This window comes from Copidosoma floridanum, unplaced genomic scaffold, assembly GCF_036245765.1.
Source record: "Copidosoma floridanum isolate Cflo_tuat_1 unplaced genomic scaffold, Cflo_Japanese_pri ptg000030l, whole genome shotgun sequence".
Taxonomy (NCBI): Eukaryota; Metazoa; Arthropoda; class Insecta; order Hymenoptera; family Encyrtidae; genus Copidosoma; species Copidosoma floridanum.
In genome coordinates, this window is record NW_028321907.1 from 8,280,879 (window position 1) to 8,298,853 (window position 17,975).

The 17,975-nt window shown below is 38.1% G+C and overlaps 1 protein-coding gene across 1 annotated transcript in view; it reads right to left on the minus strand.

The window, feature by feature from the left end:
• Nucleotides 1–4,190: 4,190 nt before the first annotated feature.
• Nucleotides 4,191–17,975, minus strand: part of LOC106639567 (Cyclic nucleotide-gated ion channel-like) — a 126,654-nt gene continuing 112,869 nt past the window's right edge. The window contains exons 7-14 of the mRNA XM_089596431.1: nucleotides 14,651–14,874; nucleotides 12,000–12,507; nucleotides 9,611–9,874; nucleotides 9,424–9,529; nucleotides 9,020–9,387; nucleotides 7,382–7,572; nucleotides 5,220–6,075; nucleotides 4,191–5,129 (exon numbers count right to left, since the gene is read on the minus strand). Of these exons, the coding sequence (XP_089452557.1) occupies nucleotides 4,413–5,129; nucleotides 5,220–6,075; nucleotides 7,382–7,572; nucleotides 9,020–9,387; nucleotides 9,424–9,529; nucleotides 9,611–9,874; nucleotides 12,000–12,507; nucleotides 14,651–14,874 (3,234 nt within the window). The 3' untranslated portion in view covers nucleotides 4,191–4,412. The remainder of the gene's footprint in view (nucleotides 5,130–5,219; nucleotides 6,076–7,381; nucleotides 7,573–9,019; nucleotides 9,388–9,423; nucleotides 9,530–9,610; nucleotides 9,875–11,999; nucleotides 12,508–14,650; nucleotides 14,875–17,975) is intronic.

Genomic DNA, 17,975 nt, shown 5'->3' on the forward strand with positions numbered 1-17,975 from the left:
ATGGTGAATCGATTCAACAAATAAGGTTGAAAATTGCCTAAGACAGGAGCATTACAGGTAATTATGATTTTCTTTCAGACATTTCCACAGTGGCATTGTATTACTATGAGGATCCAGTCATGGGTCCTCATACTATTCCTGTGACAGATATTTTATCAAATAAGAGGTAAATACCTAACGATCCAGTATTTTTAGTAGATGTAGAAAAAGAAGAGGTGAGCGTTAAATACGAGAACAATACTTGTAGTGTGGGTAATGAACTTATTTATTGTGTAGGATCGTAAGGAACAGCACTTTTTGTTTTGCTACTTTCAAAAGACTTGTAAATCAAGACTATGATGTTTGTATATTACTTTTGAAGTGAATATATTTAGTAATTTAAAACGGCATATGGTGTTTTTACTACGAATTTAAATACTGCAGTATTTCACAGTTAAAAAAAAAAAGAAATGAGAGGACGGAAGGAAATAATAATAAAAAACCTCCAAACTCTCTTTTTTGAAAACAATTTTTATTGTAAGTATAATTCTTCTGCAAATACATTCTCAGCTCCTAGATACCTTTTTTTCTTAATTTAAACATATTTCATGCACTCTCGCGGCCATTAATACAATCGTACTCAATTAATACAATCGTAAACTTTAATTTATTTACAAACTTTCCTCGACATTTGGTTTGTTTATTTTTTTCCCCTTTCATTAACATATTTTTTGATTTCTCCTTACCCATGTATATTTACAGAATAGTAATACTCTAGAAATATTGAGCTTGGTCTGGTCACGTAATCATATCGTAAAATTTTTTGGCATTCCTTTTTTTTAGTTTTATTATGAAATCAAAATTTGTTTCGTATTTATTTTGGTAATTGTGTGTATTACGATAGATCAAACTGTACGTGATACTAGCTTGAAATTTCCATATAATAATTGCGAGGCTTAAAGTAATTGATGTAATTATTCGATTTAAGATAATTCGGGTAAGTTTTTTTTTTGTTATTCACATCGCAGTTATTTATACCCAGAGTAATTTTTTTTTGTTTTCAATCACCTACACAATTATCTATAATCGTTCAAAAAATTTTAGAAAAAAGTGCTTTTTGTTTTAATCTTTTTTAAAATATTTGTGTGATTCAATGATCGTGCAAAAGATGTTATTTGATCGAAAAATTTTTATGAAGAGAGACCATAATTTTATTTGTATTCATCAATCACCGATATTATTTTCGAGTATTTTCACTTTTTTTTGTTCAACAATCCTTTACGTATTTGTAATCGGAAATTCATTTTTTAAAGATTTTGCTTCGACACGATTTAACAATACTTTTCATTCGAAACCTAAAATTAAATTGAAATTTTTTATTATGTATCTATAATCGTATATTCAATTACACTTCATAATTTTATTTATATAATATTTATACTTCATACAAAAAATGCGCGCGCTTTTTTTAAAATTTATTCTATTTAATTGAGTAAATCAGATTTGAAATTGTCGAAACGCGATGTCCCAGTGTTTCGATTTCATTATTATTCATACATAATACAACATTTCACATGAATCATTCAAATTAACGCGTCTCGAGTTTTTTTTCTTGTGTATTACTTATACTTAAACAATCTAGAGAAGACCAGGGCCAGTGGGCAAGGATAAAAAAACGCCTGTGTAATGTATAACTTCTATGGTGTTATTTTATAATGAAAATAAAAATTCTTTACCAATGTGAATAATACAATTTTCCAAGCAAAAATTATCTTGTTTATTTAATAACTAATCGTATATGTAAAAAAAAAAGTAACAAAAATCCAAGTTTGAGACTGTGTTAATATTTATCCTTGATTATGATGTTATTAATAAAATTTTTAAATAGTTACTATCAGTTACATTTTTTTGTGAGATCTAAATTTAAAAATATATGATTTTATTCCGTTATTAAATAAAAACAATAAATAAGTTCGATTTACAACCACTTATATAATTAACGAAAATTATGACCAATGATTTGAAAATTTTATGTGAATTAATAAAAAATAATCATAATTATTAGTGTACGTTGATTATAATTCATAAATGTTATTATTTATTTATGTTTTTTTAATTTCTGAAATGTCATTTACGATAAAAATAAAATAATAACAGTAATTAAATTTTATTCTGAGTCTCAAGTCTAAACGTTATTAATTCTTATTATTGATTACCATCTCTTATTGCTAGTTATTTATTAAAATAATTTTAATTTGGGTTACGAAAGACACTTAAAAAAATATAACGATCCGTGGTCTTTTCGGATTAAAAAAATATTCCGTATTTTTCTTCAATAGAAAACATAACTTTTTTTATTTAATAATTTTTTTTTAAGTATAATGTAAAAGTATAAAGTAATAACATGCGATTCTCATTTACTTAAATCAGTATTACACGAATATACATTATTTGTTAAATTTTAATTATTTATATCTGCCGACCAACTACATTTGTAGTTTGAATAAAATGTTGTTTAACAAATAAACGACCTTTCTCGTCCTAGAAAACAAAGCTATTATGTTTTTTAACAAAAAAAAATGGAACGAGGTGTCAGTCCAAAAAAATAAAACGTTTTTATCCGAGGAAAAAGTAGAACAAAATGATAAAGCAATATATTGAGAAAAGCAATGTTTTTCGTTTATCAAAATGAAAAAACTATTTTCTTTTGTCCAAGATATGACTTGGTCAATGGTCGAATGAGAACTATCGTATCACAGTAACTTAGCGTTATCTGTGTGAAATTATTTAACTTAGTGCTAACTAACCCTGATCTCTCTAATGTACAATTCACTTTTGTTCTCTTATATACTATCTAATCAATTTACTTTTAACACCTAAGGTACGCTTACACCCTCATGTACTCGATAATTATATACTCTTTTGTCTCAGGCACCTGTGAATATTTACAATCGAATAGATGGATTTTTCTCATGATTATTATTTTTCATATAAAACATAATGATGCTTCTTTTGTCTTCTTTTTCTACGAGCTTTTATGTGATCTCGCCAATACGTGTATTTGTTTCGCGGAGAGATTCATTATCTTTCTTTGGCATTGTATGATACAAATGTGTGTCGGTAGTCTGAGGGTGTAGAAAAATATGTAATCCGTACGAACGAACCTATACAATGAGTTATCTTCTCACGCTGTCTTGGCTCATTAAAAAATATCGCAAATTTGATTTTAGCGCACACTGTACAGACCAGAGGGATGTTGAAAGTTCATGTTTTTCTCGCTCATCTAAATGATACTTATACGTCTTGCTTGTTTTTCCTCTCTCACCTTCTTTTTCATCTCACTTATTTAAATCAACCTTGCACTTTTCAATTGCTAAGAAAACAATATCCACATGATTGTACAAGCAATCGATGACGTTTTATACATTTTTCCGTTGCACACTTGTGTAATGACGATTTTCGATTTTATCTACAATCATAATAATCACGTACGCACATCAACATACTAAAATACTCGTAACCGAGTTATCGTAAATTTGCGCAAATGGTGTTGTCAGCTTTTATACGGCAAGTCCGTTGTTTTAGTCTTCGAAGAAGGCATTATTATAACTAATCATCTCGTTTAAAATTATTTGGCAAACCATACAAAACACTCGCACATGTACTGTGCCTACGATCGATAAAATTCTTAAATAACGATTCATCACGCTACATCATATTCACATATAATTATAATTCGATAAACTTTTCTCGTGTATAATTATGCATTCATATATTCATAACATTATCATCATAGTATTTTTAGTTTAGGATTAATTGTGCACTTGATTATTAATAATTTTTTTTTTTTTTTTTTTTTTTTAATTTTTTTAAATTTTTTTTTCGAACAACCAAAATATAATATTAAAACGTGATTGTGTGTATGTAGGTGTGTATGCTGTACGTCAGTTCTCAACGCAGTTATATGTAATATATTTCGTTCTCTCATACAAAGATAGATAATCTAAACGTTTCAACGAACGATAATTATTTCACGATGTGGCCACGCGCATGTGTGTTGTCCATTGGTGTCTAGAACACCAGTTACATCTAAGTACACAGTCTGGCTTAACCCACGTATCCTTGACTGCAGGTGATATATATATTATATGTAAACCAAAAACCACTGTTAATAAAAAAAAGAAAAACAAAAAATTCCTAGTAGTTACTTAGCCGATGGTAACGGAAAAGTGTAAGTGAAACAGTTCGGCAAACAAACGGTTGCGAGTGGTCATCGGATCATTGTGTCGTTGACGCTCATTGTGGGGAAGCGTCCAACGGGTAGGGCGCCACGGATGGTTCAGCACAGTAGACACCAGTAGTCCCCCAAATTTCTCGACTCGGGCCAGGCTGCACCAGCTCTTCAGCGTCCGGAGTATGAGGCCGTTAATGCGCTAGGAGCCCGGACTCGAGCACTCGCTGCTCCGCCGTCTCTTCTCGAGCTCCTGGGCCAGCATCGCCACCTCCCAGTTGTTGTGGCCCGTCGCGTTCAGCACGACCATCTGCTCGTCCTCCTCGTCGTCTTCGTCGTCGTCGTCGCTGAAGCTCCCAGGCGCAGGCTGTCGACCGGCACCAAAGAACCGGCTGGACGACGCGCGGGAGCGTACCCTCGAACCACCGCTGGAACCAGCCACGGCTCGCCCGGGCTCCTCGTCCTCGCTGGACTCGAGGTCGATCGCCACGTCGTCCTTCCAGAGGCTCTGGGGCGTGATCGAGTGCGGCAGGTCCTGTAGCTCGAGGGTCTCTTCCTCGGAGTGCTCCTCCCAGGAGCGCCGGTTGTTGTGGGCCCGCCCGGCGAGAGCGTACGACGAGTCGGTGACGGTCGAGGATGGCGAGGAGTAGCGCCGGCGCGGTCTGGTCGTGAGTACCGTGTCGACTGAGCTGTCGCGCATGAACGGGTGGTCCTCGTTGTCGTCCAACGCCAGGTCCTCCTCGAGCGAGGCGTCGTGTTCCGTGCTGTCGCCAACTGACTCGGTTTCCCCCCGGCAGCCCAGCTCCGGGCTCTCCAGCTCGAGGATGCGCGTTTGTAGCTGCGATATTATCTCGTCCCGCTTGCGGATCTCCAGCTGCAGGGACGAGAACTGCTGCTCGAACCTGCTCTGCATGCTCTCCTGGAGAATATACATATGGCCGATCAGTCGGTATTCGTACACTTTGGTTTGTTTTGTCAATCGAGTCGAGTCCTACGTGGCACAACTCACCAGTCTCGACTGCAGGACGTCCCTGATACCGGACACGAGCTCCCCGATGCCCTCGTCCTCCCTCCTGGCCAGGGCTTGGTGGCTCGTGGCGACGGTCCCACTGCCCGACGGACGGAAGCTTTGGTGCTTGTGATAATGAAGATGATGGTGGTGATGATGCGACGTGGACGTCGCGACGAGCGACGATGGCAGTGGTTGGGCCGGTAATTGCTGCTGTGGCTCCTCGTTGCCAGGCACAAGCTGCAGCTGGTGCTCGGCAGAGGGCGCCCGCTGAGCCAACGGCTGCTTCGACGAGGCGGAGGACAGCGGCGAGCTCGAAGTGGCCAAGTCGGACGAGCAGCTCGGCAGACTGGTGATCGTCGCGGCGGTGAGCAGCTGGCGCTCGTCGTCGTCGTCGTCGTCGTCCTCGTCATCGGGAGCAGCTGGGGTCGTTCCGGCGTGGCCCGGCGGGCTCTGCAAAGTATACTTGTTAAAGGTCACGCTCTTGGAGAGCTTGGAGTGCCGGGCCGCGTAGCCCTCCAGGGTCGGGGCGCGCATCAGTTTTCTCAGCTCGGGGGTGCAACTCCGGCGTTTTGGGCCCGTCTCCGAGCTCGTGCTCGCGTTGCTGCTGCTCCCGCTGGGCGCCGTCGTCGTCGCCGTCGTTGCGCCGCTGCCCCCGCCACAGCTCGCCGACAGCTTTTTTAGGATGCTCTTTAGGGTTCTGCGCTCTAACGTTTCGTTCTCGGGCGAGAGCTGTTGCTCGTCCGCCGGTACAGGCGGCGAGCTAGCCAGGCTTGGGACGAGCATTGGCCTGCGCCTCTGGCGCTCCTGCAAATTCCGGATATCAAGCGTTTTGGTGAGGGGATTGTTGCCGTTGCTCTCTGGATTTTACTGCTTTTGCTACTGGTGGTAGGAACAATCGGGGCTGGAGTGGGACAGGGTCATCTGTGAGGCGTGTGGTCGCGGTGGTCGTGTTGGTCTTATCAACGTGTGCACGAGTGCTCTGCCGATACTTTGCTACGGTGGTGCTGGCGGTGCTGGTGTATGTGTCTCGAGTGCGACAATTTTTTTTTGTTTTCTGTATTTATCGAAAATAATTAATTTTGTTATTTGTACTGTTGTTGTTGTTGCTGTTGTTGCTGTTGTTGTTGCGGAGGTGAGGGCAAGCTGCGTTTTTTTTACCTACTGTATCTAACAAAATAAATTAGCAGGTGGGGTAGTATTTTACTTTGTGATGACTTTTTTTGGCAAATTGGTGGTATAGGTACTCAAAGTTTGACTTGCGTAGAATATCATACATTATTTTCATTGAAGCCGAGCCGAGCAAAGCATGCTGAACTCAATATGCAAGATGTTTGATCGAAAAGAAGCTGGTGCACTCTCAGTACAGTATTTAATGGTTTTTAAGGCTAAATTTATTAATTACGTTGTATATACTTGCGAACGATCTTTGCTCTTCGAACAATAATTTTTTGTATTAAAAAAAAGTTATTAATCTTTGTTTCGGTTGAACAAATATAAAGAAAATATTTAAAAAGTTTTTCGTATAGAACCAACCATAGAATAATTATTCTAATTATCCGACTTTCAAAGAGTTCACAAGTATAATTCAAGCTTTTATAGTTCACAAGTATAATTCAAGCTTTTATAATAGACATTTTTTAAATATTCAAGATAGGTATGATTATAATAATGCTACCTACAATGATTGCATTTATAAAATCAGAATATTATCGTTGAACTGCGATAGCCGGGGTAAAGAAATAGCTGATTCAGATTTGAGTTTGTTATGTCCCATGCGTATTATTTTTTAATTTTAAATATTTAACTACACCACATTGATTCTGAAACGTAGTACGAAAAAGTGCACTCAAAGTTTCAAAATTTTCGTGTAAGTACAGAATGCTCCAATTGTTTGACAAACACAAATCTTGTCTGAATTTTTGTCTGAAGTATGAGACATAACAAGTTGACGAAACGGCTTATTTAGATTTGGATTATTAATTCCGAGAACTTTTTTTGTCGGAATTTTTTTCATTTTTTTACCCAGCCATCGATTTAACGAGATGTAGACTAAGTTAGCACTACTTCCGTGGTGAAGAAGTAATAAGCTATCTGTAAGTAACTCAGCATGACTAAATACTCGCTGTGCAACCTGTGCCCCAAAAGTCTAATGAAACTGCCTAGTTAAGTAAAAAAAAGTGTATAAAGAAGAGTGCCACAACTTTGGATTATTTACTGGAAGTAGTTCTGTCATCGACGTTATGCTGTTACTGAATCTAATCTTTCTGTATGTCTTAGCCTTGAGAATAGGTTCTGTAAGATCCTTGATCCAAAGCTGTGACGCTTTCCTTGCAGAAGTATACGGTGCCAGCTGGTGAACATACATAGAATATCCCGTTAGTTTCGAGCTAATTGTTGACTTGATCATTATTTCTTACTCTCACAATTTTCATTTTTTTTTTTATTTGTGTTTTTTTAGTAACAAATCGAACATATCCGTTCACTCTGTAGATCATTTATATGCAATCCTTGAAAATATCATCCACGTATTATAATTTTTTATCCCCATAATTATTAATAAAACCATATCTCGATATTTGTCTACAGCCATTAAAAGTTTCAGATAAAAACATTTTTATTATTACAGTACAGTTTTAATGAAATTACCTTTGTAAGAAAGTCCATTCACCTTTGTGTTAATTAATTTTAGAAATTTTTTTGATTTTTTCATTCAGAAATTTATTAAAGATAAAAAATACAGTGAATAAAGTTATGCAGCAAAGCGATTATAATTTGAGCAACACAATACATTAAAAAATGCATAAGTGGCTCACATAAACGTTGAAATCCAAGTAAAAAATAATTTTGAAAAAGATAATTACTCAGTCACTGCTTGCCATAAGTACATGCTTCTTGCTAAAAAAAAAAAAACGCTCTCACGTACCACAAAAAAAAAAAAAAAAAAAAAAACAGAATTCAATTGAAATTATTAAACGAAGCAACAAAAAATCACCACCGACTACATAAGTACGAGTACGTTTGACCATGAATTACTAAATCACGTCTCTTAGATCGTGAAAACGTTTAAAGCAACATCAATTTTTTGCACCAAACTGTATTACTTGACACAAAAAATTTACTCTACGTTCGAAAAGACCATCACACGCGTACATCAGCTGAGAAAAAAAAAGTAAAAGTAAGTAAAAATATGATCCATGTACAGGCAGCTGAAACATAAAAAAAACCTTGTCTAGTATGAGTTAAAATTAATTTTTTTTTCTTAGTTTTGAAGAAGGAAAAATCAGCTTCCACGACTGAACGAACTTGGACGCATCAAGTCCCTGTAAATAATAATTAACAAAAGTATTTCTCATCTCTGTACTGATCTATCAAAAATTGAATCAATCGAGCTCCTCAATTATAATGCAAGAATCATGTAAAAGAAAAAATACTTACTGATACATACATCACAAAGAAATGGAGGAACAATACGTTATCAGAGCAAGATCAGGTAGAATGAAAAACAACTACATCAGAAGAGTTATTAAAAAGTTTATCGTCGCTTGCACGGGAGAACGTATCATCTCGTTTTTGAGTTTCAAATGACATCATCATTAAAATATAAATTAAAAAATGAGACGACGCGCATCTTCCGTTAAAGTGACAGCATTCCATCATCGTGTATCCATAAAATGCTCAACAACCACATACACTATGACTACTACTAGATGTTATAGGTATAAAATACACGATCCAAGTACAGTCCGAAAAAAAAAAAGAAATAAATAAATAAAAAAAAAGAACGTCCGATGCCGTACCTTGGTGAGCTTGGCGAGCTTGCGCGCGTACTCGATGGCGCAAGCTTCGGAGTGGCTGCGCGTGAGACTCCCGTCGAACTCGGCACCCTCAGCACCCTCGCCGCAGTCAAGGCTCGAGCTGCGCACCACCTTCTCGAGTTCCGCGAGCTTCTGCCGCTCGTTGAGGATCTTGAGCTTTTTGACGAACGGCAGGCCGCAGTACTCGGGTGACAGGTCGTCCACCGATGCGTACTTCTTGGTCTGTTGCCTTATGTGGACGAGACTGTGTCGGGTGGAGGGTAGGGGCTGCTGCTTGCGGATCGGCCGCGTGGCTGGGGGATGGGAGTTGCGCAGGGCCGAGGGCTGGTGGTGACCCGCGCCACCGGCCGCTATCGAGCTGTCTTTGCTGCTGGTACCACCACCACCGCCGCCGCCGCCGGTCTTGAGCGAGGCGTCTTTCAGCATCGTCCAGGGCCTACTGCGGATCGAGCCGTTGTCCAACTCACCGCTCGAGCCAGTGGGCGAGCGAGCGTTACCCAACCCCGCTGTCGTTGTCGGTGTCGTGGCTGACGCCGTCGTTGATGTTGCACTCGTCATCGTTGTTGTGGTAATTGTCGTGGTCGTCGTTGTCGTCGTCGCCGTCGTTGTTTGCTTCGTCTCGCCCGGCTGGTCCGTGGACGCGAAGATCTCGCTCTCCTCGGGGATGACGTTGCGCGGGAGGAGGGGCTCCTTGACGATGGCCTCACGTTCCACGTTCTCGACCTCCGCTTTTGACTTCATGTGCCAGAGCCGTTGCAGCAGTGGCACGGTTACGGTCGTGCTGCTGGCACCGCTGGCGCCGGTGCTCGGGTTTTGCACCTCCACCGCCGTTTGGACCTGCGAAGAGTATATAACAGTTTCATCGTTTCGTTTTTGACGATTAGTTGAATAAATTGTACTAAGGATCGATTTTTCTGGTGATGGGGTCGTATTTTTTTCAAAAAGCGAGGTATTTTTAATTTTTTTTTTTGCCCTGGTCTGATATGTGTATTTTTTATTTATTTATTTACTTTTTTTTTTTTCGTTTAGACCATATTTTTATTTATTATTGCTAAAATTTATTAATTTATACCACCTATTATTATTGCCATGAGTTTCAAGCCCAAAAACCTGACTGTGCCAAAGTTCAAAGTGCGATAAAGGGTCAAGGTAGTAAATCAGTAGTACAGGTCAACGTGTGAAGCTGCGGAATGTTATATTAACTTTCAGTAGTACAGGTCGACGTGTGCAGCGGCAGTATTTTATTTTTTAATTTTAAGTAGTACAGGTCAACGCATGCAACGGCAGTCTAAACTAATTTCGAAAATGTATCTTATACTCGTTGATTTTAATAAAGTTAGGACTCTTTTAAATGAATACAAACAAATTACCATCGGCATTATTGTAGATAAATTTTCATGATAATGGTTGTTTTTTACCAAGCTGTCAGACGTTAAATATAATTTAATTTACTATTATGCAGTCATTTGCTGGTTACTAAATCAAACATTCCAGTAATTAAGGTATTCCTTTTAAAATGCAGTTCAATGATGATATGTCTAATTATTAAATATTCTATTACCCCATTCTCAAACATACATTAATTTCAGTCAAATCGAACGGCAAAAATAAAGTATCACATTAATTAAAAAAAAAAAAAAAAAAAAAAACCTCTGCAAAATAATAGTGATGAACATTTTCTCCGAGATGATGCGATTCAGCAACTTGCAGGGAGGTAGCTTAATTATAAACGTTTAATTAGGAACCCCTTTCCTCCCACTTTTATCAATAGCTCTACGTTATCAGCTTTAATCTAGAGTATTGTTACAGCTGATTGGACCTGCCTGCGCAGCAGTACAAGCTCCACCTAATAGCAGTATGCGTCTCCGAGATTAAAAAATTGAAAACCTGCCGTCACAGCACAACGTGGGCGAAAATTATTGACCCATAAAAATCAACAATGATTCTCTTATTTATCATACAACTTTTTGGTGTAGTCGTTTTTTTTGGAATCGTAATTATAAACCAACACAATGAATTATAAACATAAAACTGTCGAAAAAACTTTTTAATTTGTTAAACAAAAAATGAGTCCATCCAAGCTATGCAAGACATACAAGTGTACGTTTGGGTTTGTGCAAACGAAGGTTCATGGTGCAATCAAACTTTTCAGCAGCAAACTAGGTAAATTAAAACTTTTACCTATTACACGAAGATTACTTACGGTTGTGGTTTCTCCGTAATAACAAACAGACACTCGTAGTTACCAAAAAAATTAAAAAAAATGAAATTTCGCTGTACACCCATCGATCCAGCCCAAAAGAAGGGAAAAGTGCAAAGTCCGAAGGATTCACGAGTAACTCGAAACTCTCGGAAAAATCAGTGGAGCGGAACATCCATTACTGCTTTCAAGAAACTTCTCGACTTTTGGAGGAATCCCTCGTAAAAGGATAGGGGTATCGCGAAAATCGCCGAATGTCACTTTTCTATTACCCACACGTAAAATGTTGCCTCGACAAAGTATGACGAATGTAAAATAAATGAAAATTAATTGTTCAAAAAAAAGAGTTTTGTGACAAAAAACAGGAAATAACAAAACAAGCTCTCAAGTTTGCAATAAAAAGTCCAGGCCATAGTTTCAAATGGTAATAATATAACTAAGAGTTTCTTACAAAAAAAAAGAAAAAAAGTGCAAGAGTATTTAATGATTTTATTTAAATTCAAATATTCAAAATATTATGTTATAAATAAAAAGAATAAACGTTCTTGTATAAAAATTTGTAATAGCTGAGATAATTCTGAAGTATTTTATTTTAACTGTTACTTCAAATACAATAAGAAATGTAGTATTTTATTCAAATATTTGATGTAAATGAAGCAGTGGGGTTTTCAAAATACTTTGATGAAAATAAAGATAAATTATTTCAGAGTATTTTCAGCTCTGATGCCCATCTGGGTAAAAAAACCAAAAAAAAGGAAATACCTGCTCCGGTGGCTGTCCCACGACCTCGACGAGGATCCGCTTTTCCTCGCGCTCCTGCTTCTCCTTGAGCAACCTGAGCCTCGACAGCAGGGGCAGCCCAGCGCCAAGGGGCGAGACCGGAGGCTCCGAACCCGAGGCGCAAACGTCCTGGCTCTCGTCAACGCGCGTCTGCCTCCTCAGCACCTTCAAGGTCAGCGGCTGGAGCTCGAGGCCATCCTCGGGCCGGGTGTTCCTGCGGCTCTTGCGCAGCACGTTCTTCAGGCCCTTGACGTCGCTCTTGAGCTTGTCGACGATGCGCTTGCCCGTGCTGTTGTCCGACGAGTCGTGCCCCGGTGAGGGCGGGTGCCGGATCGAGCGCGCCACTCGCTGGGCCTCGCGCAGACGCTTCTCCCCGAGTTTTTTCAGGATCTCCTGGGCCTCCGGGTAGTCCTTCAGGGCTGCCAGCACGTCTTCGCGCGACAGGCTGAACAGTTCGGAGTAGCCGACCGAACGCACGTCCGCTGTGCGCCTGCAAAGAACATTTTTTTTTTTTTTTCATCAACATCGATCAATCAATGATGAAATACTTGAAATTAATGAATATTCAATCGTAGGTGATTAATATTATATTGTTATCACTAATAAATTATAACCCTTAGATTCTTTTACAACAATTCTCACTACGAAGTATTCTATAGCTAGGGAGTGAGTGTATGCGCATAACTTTTACCCTCGTAAATATAGTGATGTATAGGGTCCATCGAAAAACTTTAGCAAAATTGTTTCAAAGCACGTTTATAAGTTATGTTGTTTTGTTTATACGTATTGAAGATTACATTAGATTTTTGTTTGAAACGTCAGTTCTATCGTACTAATGTAATTTTTGACGTAATTTTTCACGTAACAATATATCTTCATCTTAAAATGACATTTTATAGATAATTTTCTTGGCGATATTGAAAGTTTAAACGATTTATCAATCATTAAAGGTAATTCAAAAGAACTTTTTACGTTAACAACTTTTCCATCCATTAATTGCAGTGACCAGTGGTTTTTTTTATGTAAATTAAATTTAATGAGAAAGTTCCTATCGATTTTCCGAATTGGTATGATACTTCAAGTAACCCTTTTATTATTGATGATAGCAACAGTCGTGACAAGAGTATTGTAAGTATAAAAGAAAGTGCTGTTAATCATCATTTGAAAATCGGCACGAGCTCATTGTTGTAAGATTTGCTAGCTCTCATTGAATTTTTTCAAAGATGCCTTTATCAATCTTTTTATTAACAGTTGATAATTCACGTTTTTTCAATTAATGGCTCATACTGCATTGATGGGAATATTCAATTTCTTGTATCAATATTCATTAACTGTTAATTACACCGCTACTTACTTATTTTTTAATTCACATTTCTTAAGACTCAATACGCGTTAATTGAATACAAATGATCGTCTGCATCAGTATAATATATTGCGTATAGTTTTTTCTGTATTAACTTTAACGAAACATAGTTTTCTGTTATTCAAGAGAATGAACAAAGGTAATTGCGTCATTATACATTATATTTTAATTATTATTCCTGTAATTCAATACAATTGTTTTTTAAACACTTATCAAATAATCTACATGATATGTTTGATGTAATCATTTAACGTATAAAAAGGCTTGAAGCACATGACTATATTTTTAGATAAGATAAAATCTAGAGCCGTTTGCGTTGTGTACACCTACGCGTGCGAGTTATTTTTTGTTAGCGGGACAAAAAAATTTTTCCCCCGCGTTGTTAAAAAAGGGGATTTTCGATTCAATTTGCAGTGATCCGAGCTAAAGTATTTTTTCCCCATGTTTTCGTCAGAGCGAGGGTCCAGGGAGAAAGTTCGAAAGCGTGTATTTTCGCTCGGCTATAAATACGACTCATCGGCCCCTGCGGGTATTATAAGTTTCGTACTGGGGTGGCCGTGGCTATCGATTTCTTAAATATTTCACAACGTCATAAAGTTTATTTTTTTAAATATCTTGCAGCCGTGTTGAAGTTGAGGGATGATTTTATTAGTTTTTGCTGACAAACCAAGCATTATTTTTAACAAAAGTGAAAAATTCCATTGACCGTTTGTAAAACAGGTATGTACGCTCGGTTGAAAAACGTAGGAAAATAAATATTATTGTCAAACTGCCATACATCATTATCTTGTCTTGTTATTACTATCCAGAGTACGTAATATTAACAAAAAACAACAACATTTATTTAATGTTTTCTGAAAATAACATTTTTAACAATACCAGTACCCACATAACGTTACTATTGATCATAATATTTTGGTTGTTGCAAGACAGTAGAAGAGAAAACTAGACAACAAAAATCTTATCTCAAAACGCCCTAGTTTATTTTTAGCTTTGAAATTTTTTCTTCAATTTTTCTGAAAACGTCAGACGAATAAAAATTCCCTGTAATCCCAGCCCGATCAATTTATACCATCTCGTTTTCACTTTCTCCAATTGTTATCAATTACCATCCTGTACTGTGGGACGCCTCTTTCTTCCCCTACAAACGAACCCACGTTTTCTACGATCGACCTTTATTATTCTTCGCTTAAAAGTGTATCGAGCCACTCGTTAAAAAGAAAGAACCTTCAACTCACAGTATTTAAGGAAAAAAAAAAAAAAAACATACTTATTGAGCCCGTCGAGGTTTAGTATGCCGATCTCGCCGAAAAAGTCGCCAGCCTTCATGGTGGTGAGCACTCGGCCGGTTTCGCTGATCACCTCGAGAATACCGTCAGCTATGATGAACATCTCGCGCGCCACCTCGCCCTTGCGACATATCGAGTCGCCGGGCGTAAATATGTAGGCTTTCATCTTCAGGACGAGGTCGTGCAGGAACTCTGGCTGGCATTCCTGTTGAATTAAGACAAACGACGATTAGAGCCTTATTGTTCGTGGTCGTAAGGGTTAACTTTTTTTTTCAGTCATATGGTCCCTATCGTGGCTCTCTCGCTCGTTACAGTTAACTTAGTATAGCTACATTATTCATATAAAGTGTACTTGCGCAGCTTGGGTTGTCAATAGGGTAGACCATTGCGTTTACGTACATCATGAAACAGCAAAAACGAAAGCCTCAAAATCTAGTTCATCTGTATTTGTTGCCAGCCTTATATAATGGCATACTTATAGAAAAAAAACTGATACCTACCCATTAATCAAGTAAATTTTCGTATAATTTTCATGAAAATCAGACACTCGTCTGACCATAATCGGTTAATACTACTAGCTTCCAAACGAAAGTAGGGAATTTTTTTCAGTTGACATACTCAAAATTAAGTAACTACAAAAAAAAGATCTTTTTTACATTAAATTACGGAAAAAATGTACACTTAATTGTTCATTAATAGTAACTAAAAAAGACAAACCATTAGAAAATGGAAGCTGCTGTTGAAGAGTATCATGGCAGCGATATGTTACCTACCGTGTGTCTACGATTCATCGATCCGTGACGCAAAAAGAATCCGTCGTCGAAAGCTCGAACATCATCCTCCTTGACATACCCAGGAGCAGCTGTCTCTCAATTACTACACGCGCTAATTAACGACTCAAAGCCCCTTATCTGCCGTACGTAGTAATTATGGAGTAGAACTGTAATAATAGGGAGGAAAGCTTACCTCCCCTCATGCCACTGACTGTACTTCTTTCATTTTTTACCTTGTCAACACAACGACTGACTTTGTTTTGAAAAACATGGGTGTTTCAATAATTTTTACAATCGCTGTTACAATCGGTGAGCTGTTACGTATGAATAAAGGATTAGGGTGATAATGATTGCTCTTGAACGTAAGCTCTACAAGTTGTTGGCTCCAACCTCCGAGCTGGGATTCGTTTTCTGCCAACTAGTGGGCTTATTGCGTACACTTTGAATTTATATGACTTGTAAGTTTTGAAAAATGGATTTCTATTACAGAATAAAATACATCGTAAAGTAATACACAGGGTTCTAGAAAAATTCTTCTTATATCTAATGATACACTTTTACGAACTCTATTTACCCTTAAATCTAATAATAATAATAATAATAATAATAATAATAATAATAAAAACTCTTTCAACCCAATAATAGTCAACATTTGTGCTGTACCCTTATTCTGTCTTCTATAATTACAACTCTGTTCGATAGTTCTCACATAGAACATCGTATCATCATCCATCGAACACGTTACAGCAGTAAACATGACAAAAATTTCTTTCCTTCGAGTGTGTTTCATTCTTTTCTCGCCTGTGTTTCAACGTAAGACGCCGCACCGCATGGCAAAGGCCAAAGAGTCAAAGTCACGAGCTTTCGTTTCAGCGAAATCCCAAAGTTCAGAACGTGACTCGCTTCAACAAGTTCAAATGTATACCTGGAAGATAGAGAGAGAGGAGGAGGAGGAGGAGGAGGAGAAAAATAATACGTCAGGATTCATTTGGCAGTCGGTTCATGCCTCCAGCGAGGGAAAGCCGCCGACCGCATGCTGGTCCGTGCGTGCGTATCCAGAAAAACACATTCTAGCCGCTCTCACACGTAGTGGTACAGACAAAGGAGGGAGCATTATCCTCGGGGCGCCTACTTGTTTCTCACTTTCTTTGGATGAATATTTTTGTCCCTCCTCTTGTACATAAAGTGTGGCCAAGTAGGTAATACAAGTTTTCCCATGAACGCTTGGGCCATGTGGGCCAAATTTGTCGTTTTCTCATTAGTTTTTTCTTGAACACTGGGGTGAGTCTTTTCGTGTCTCTGTAAGCACAAATACAAATTACTCATTTGGAACATTGAGTCCAAAACCTACGAATTTAAAAGAATAAATGTCTAAGTAGCGGTAATTATAATTTTTATTATTTCATAAAATATTTGGAGCAGTGACCTTGGTTAAAATAGTTGAACCCCTTGATTAAAATAATTTTTGTTTTGCTACAATCACTTTGTGCCTTTAACTGTACCACAAAATAATTAAACATTGGAAATCATCGTACGAAATAATATTGAAACATCTATTCCTACACAGCTGACATATGCACACTTAACTGAAACTACATATATTCTAGACTCTATTTTAGAGCAGTAATTTGAAATACAATCTTCGAAAATAAAATCCATGACAGATCACATGTACTACTAAATTAGCTTATTACTTTAACTCCGTGTCCTGCATTCCCTACGTACATACCTACACGATTTTTGGACCCTACATGGTCCGGCCAAGTATTTGTGTCCCCTGCGGATAAAAAGTACACACTAGATCCCAAAATCATGGCCAAGTCACTGCTTATAACTTTTATAAACGTTTGATTGGATGAGCCTCCAGCAGAGCGAAAAGACGGAGAATGGACGAAGGACCCACGCTTGCTGCGCAGGGGGTAAAAAAAAAGGCCGTAGTCACTGCGAGTCTGTATTAAATTTTCGTGAGCCAAATGAAGAAGCACCTCTATTGTACGACAGAATATCCCGCCACGCCCGGGAAGGGAAGAGGAGGGAGGGCAAAGCGTCCATTTGACTGGGGTGACCAATTTACTCCATCGAGCGGGAACAAAATGTAGGGGAGGCTCCGATCGTCGTCAACTTGATTCTAGTTTGTATGCTCGTATGAATACGAATTAGGAGGGCTAGAAGGTCACTGAGCTTGGGGTGCCACATTTAACGTGTTGTGTCTATACTTTCGGGGGGTCGAGACATTGTAAATCATATACGACGTAGCACTCAGCTTCTCCCTCATGTTGCATGCCCTTGCGTATTCCATGATTGTTGAAAAATTTTCAATTTTGGGTCGGAATTTCGTGCTGGATGTGCTATGATTTTTCTTTGGGCGTGCGATCTGAATCCTTGATTAGGACTCGGTAAAAAATTATGGAAAAGTCCTTTGTGTTTTCGTAACTTGAAATTTTTATTTGGTCGTGTTTGTCTGACTGATATTAATGCCCGATTTCGAATCGATCGTAATTTAATCAAATCTTCATGTAGAATAAAAGATACG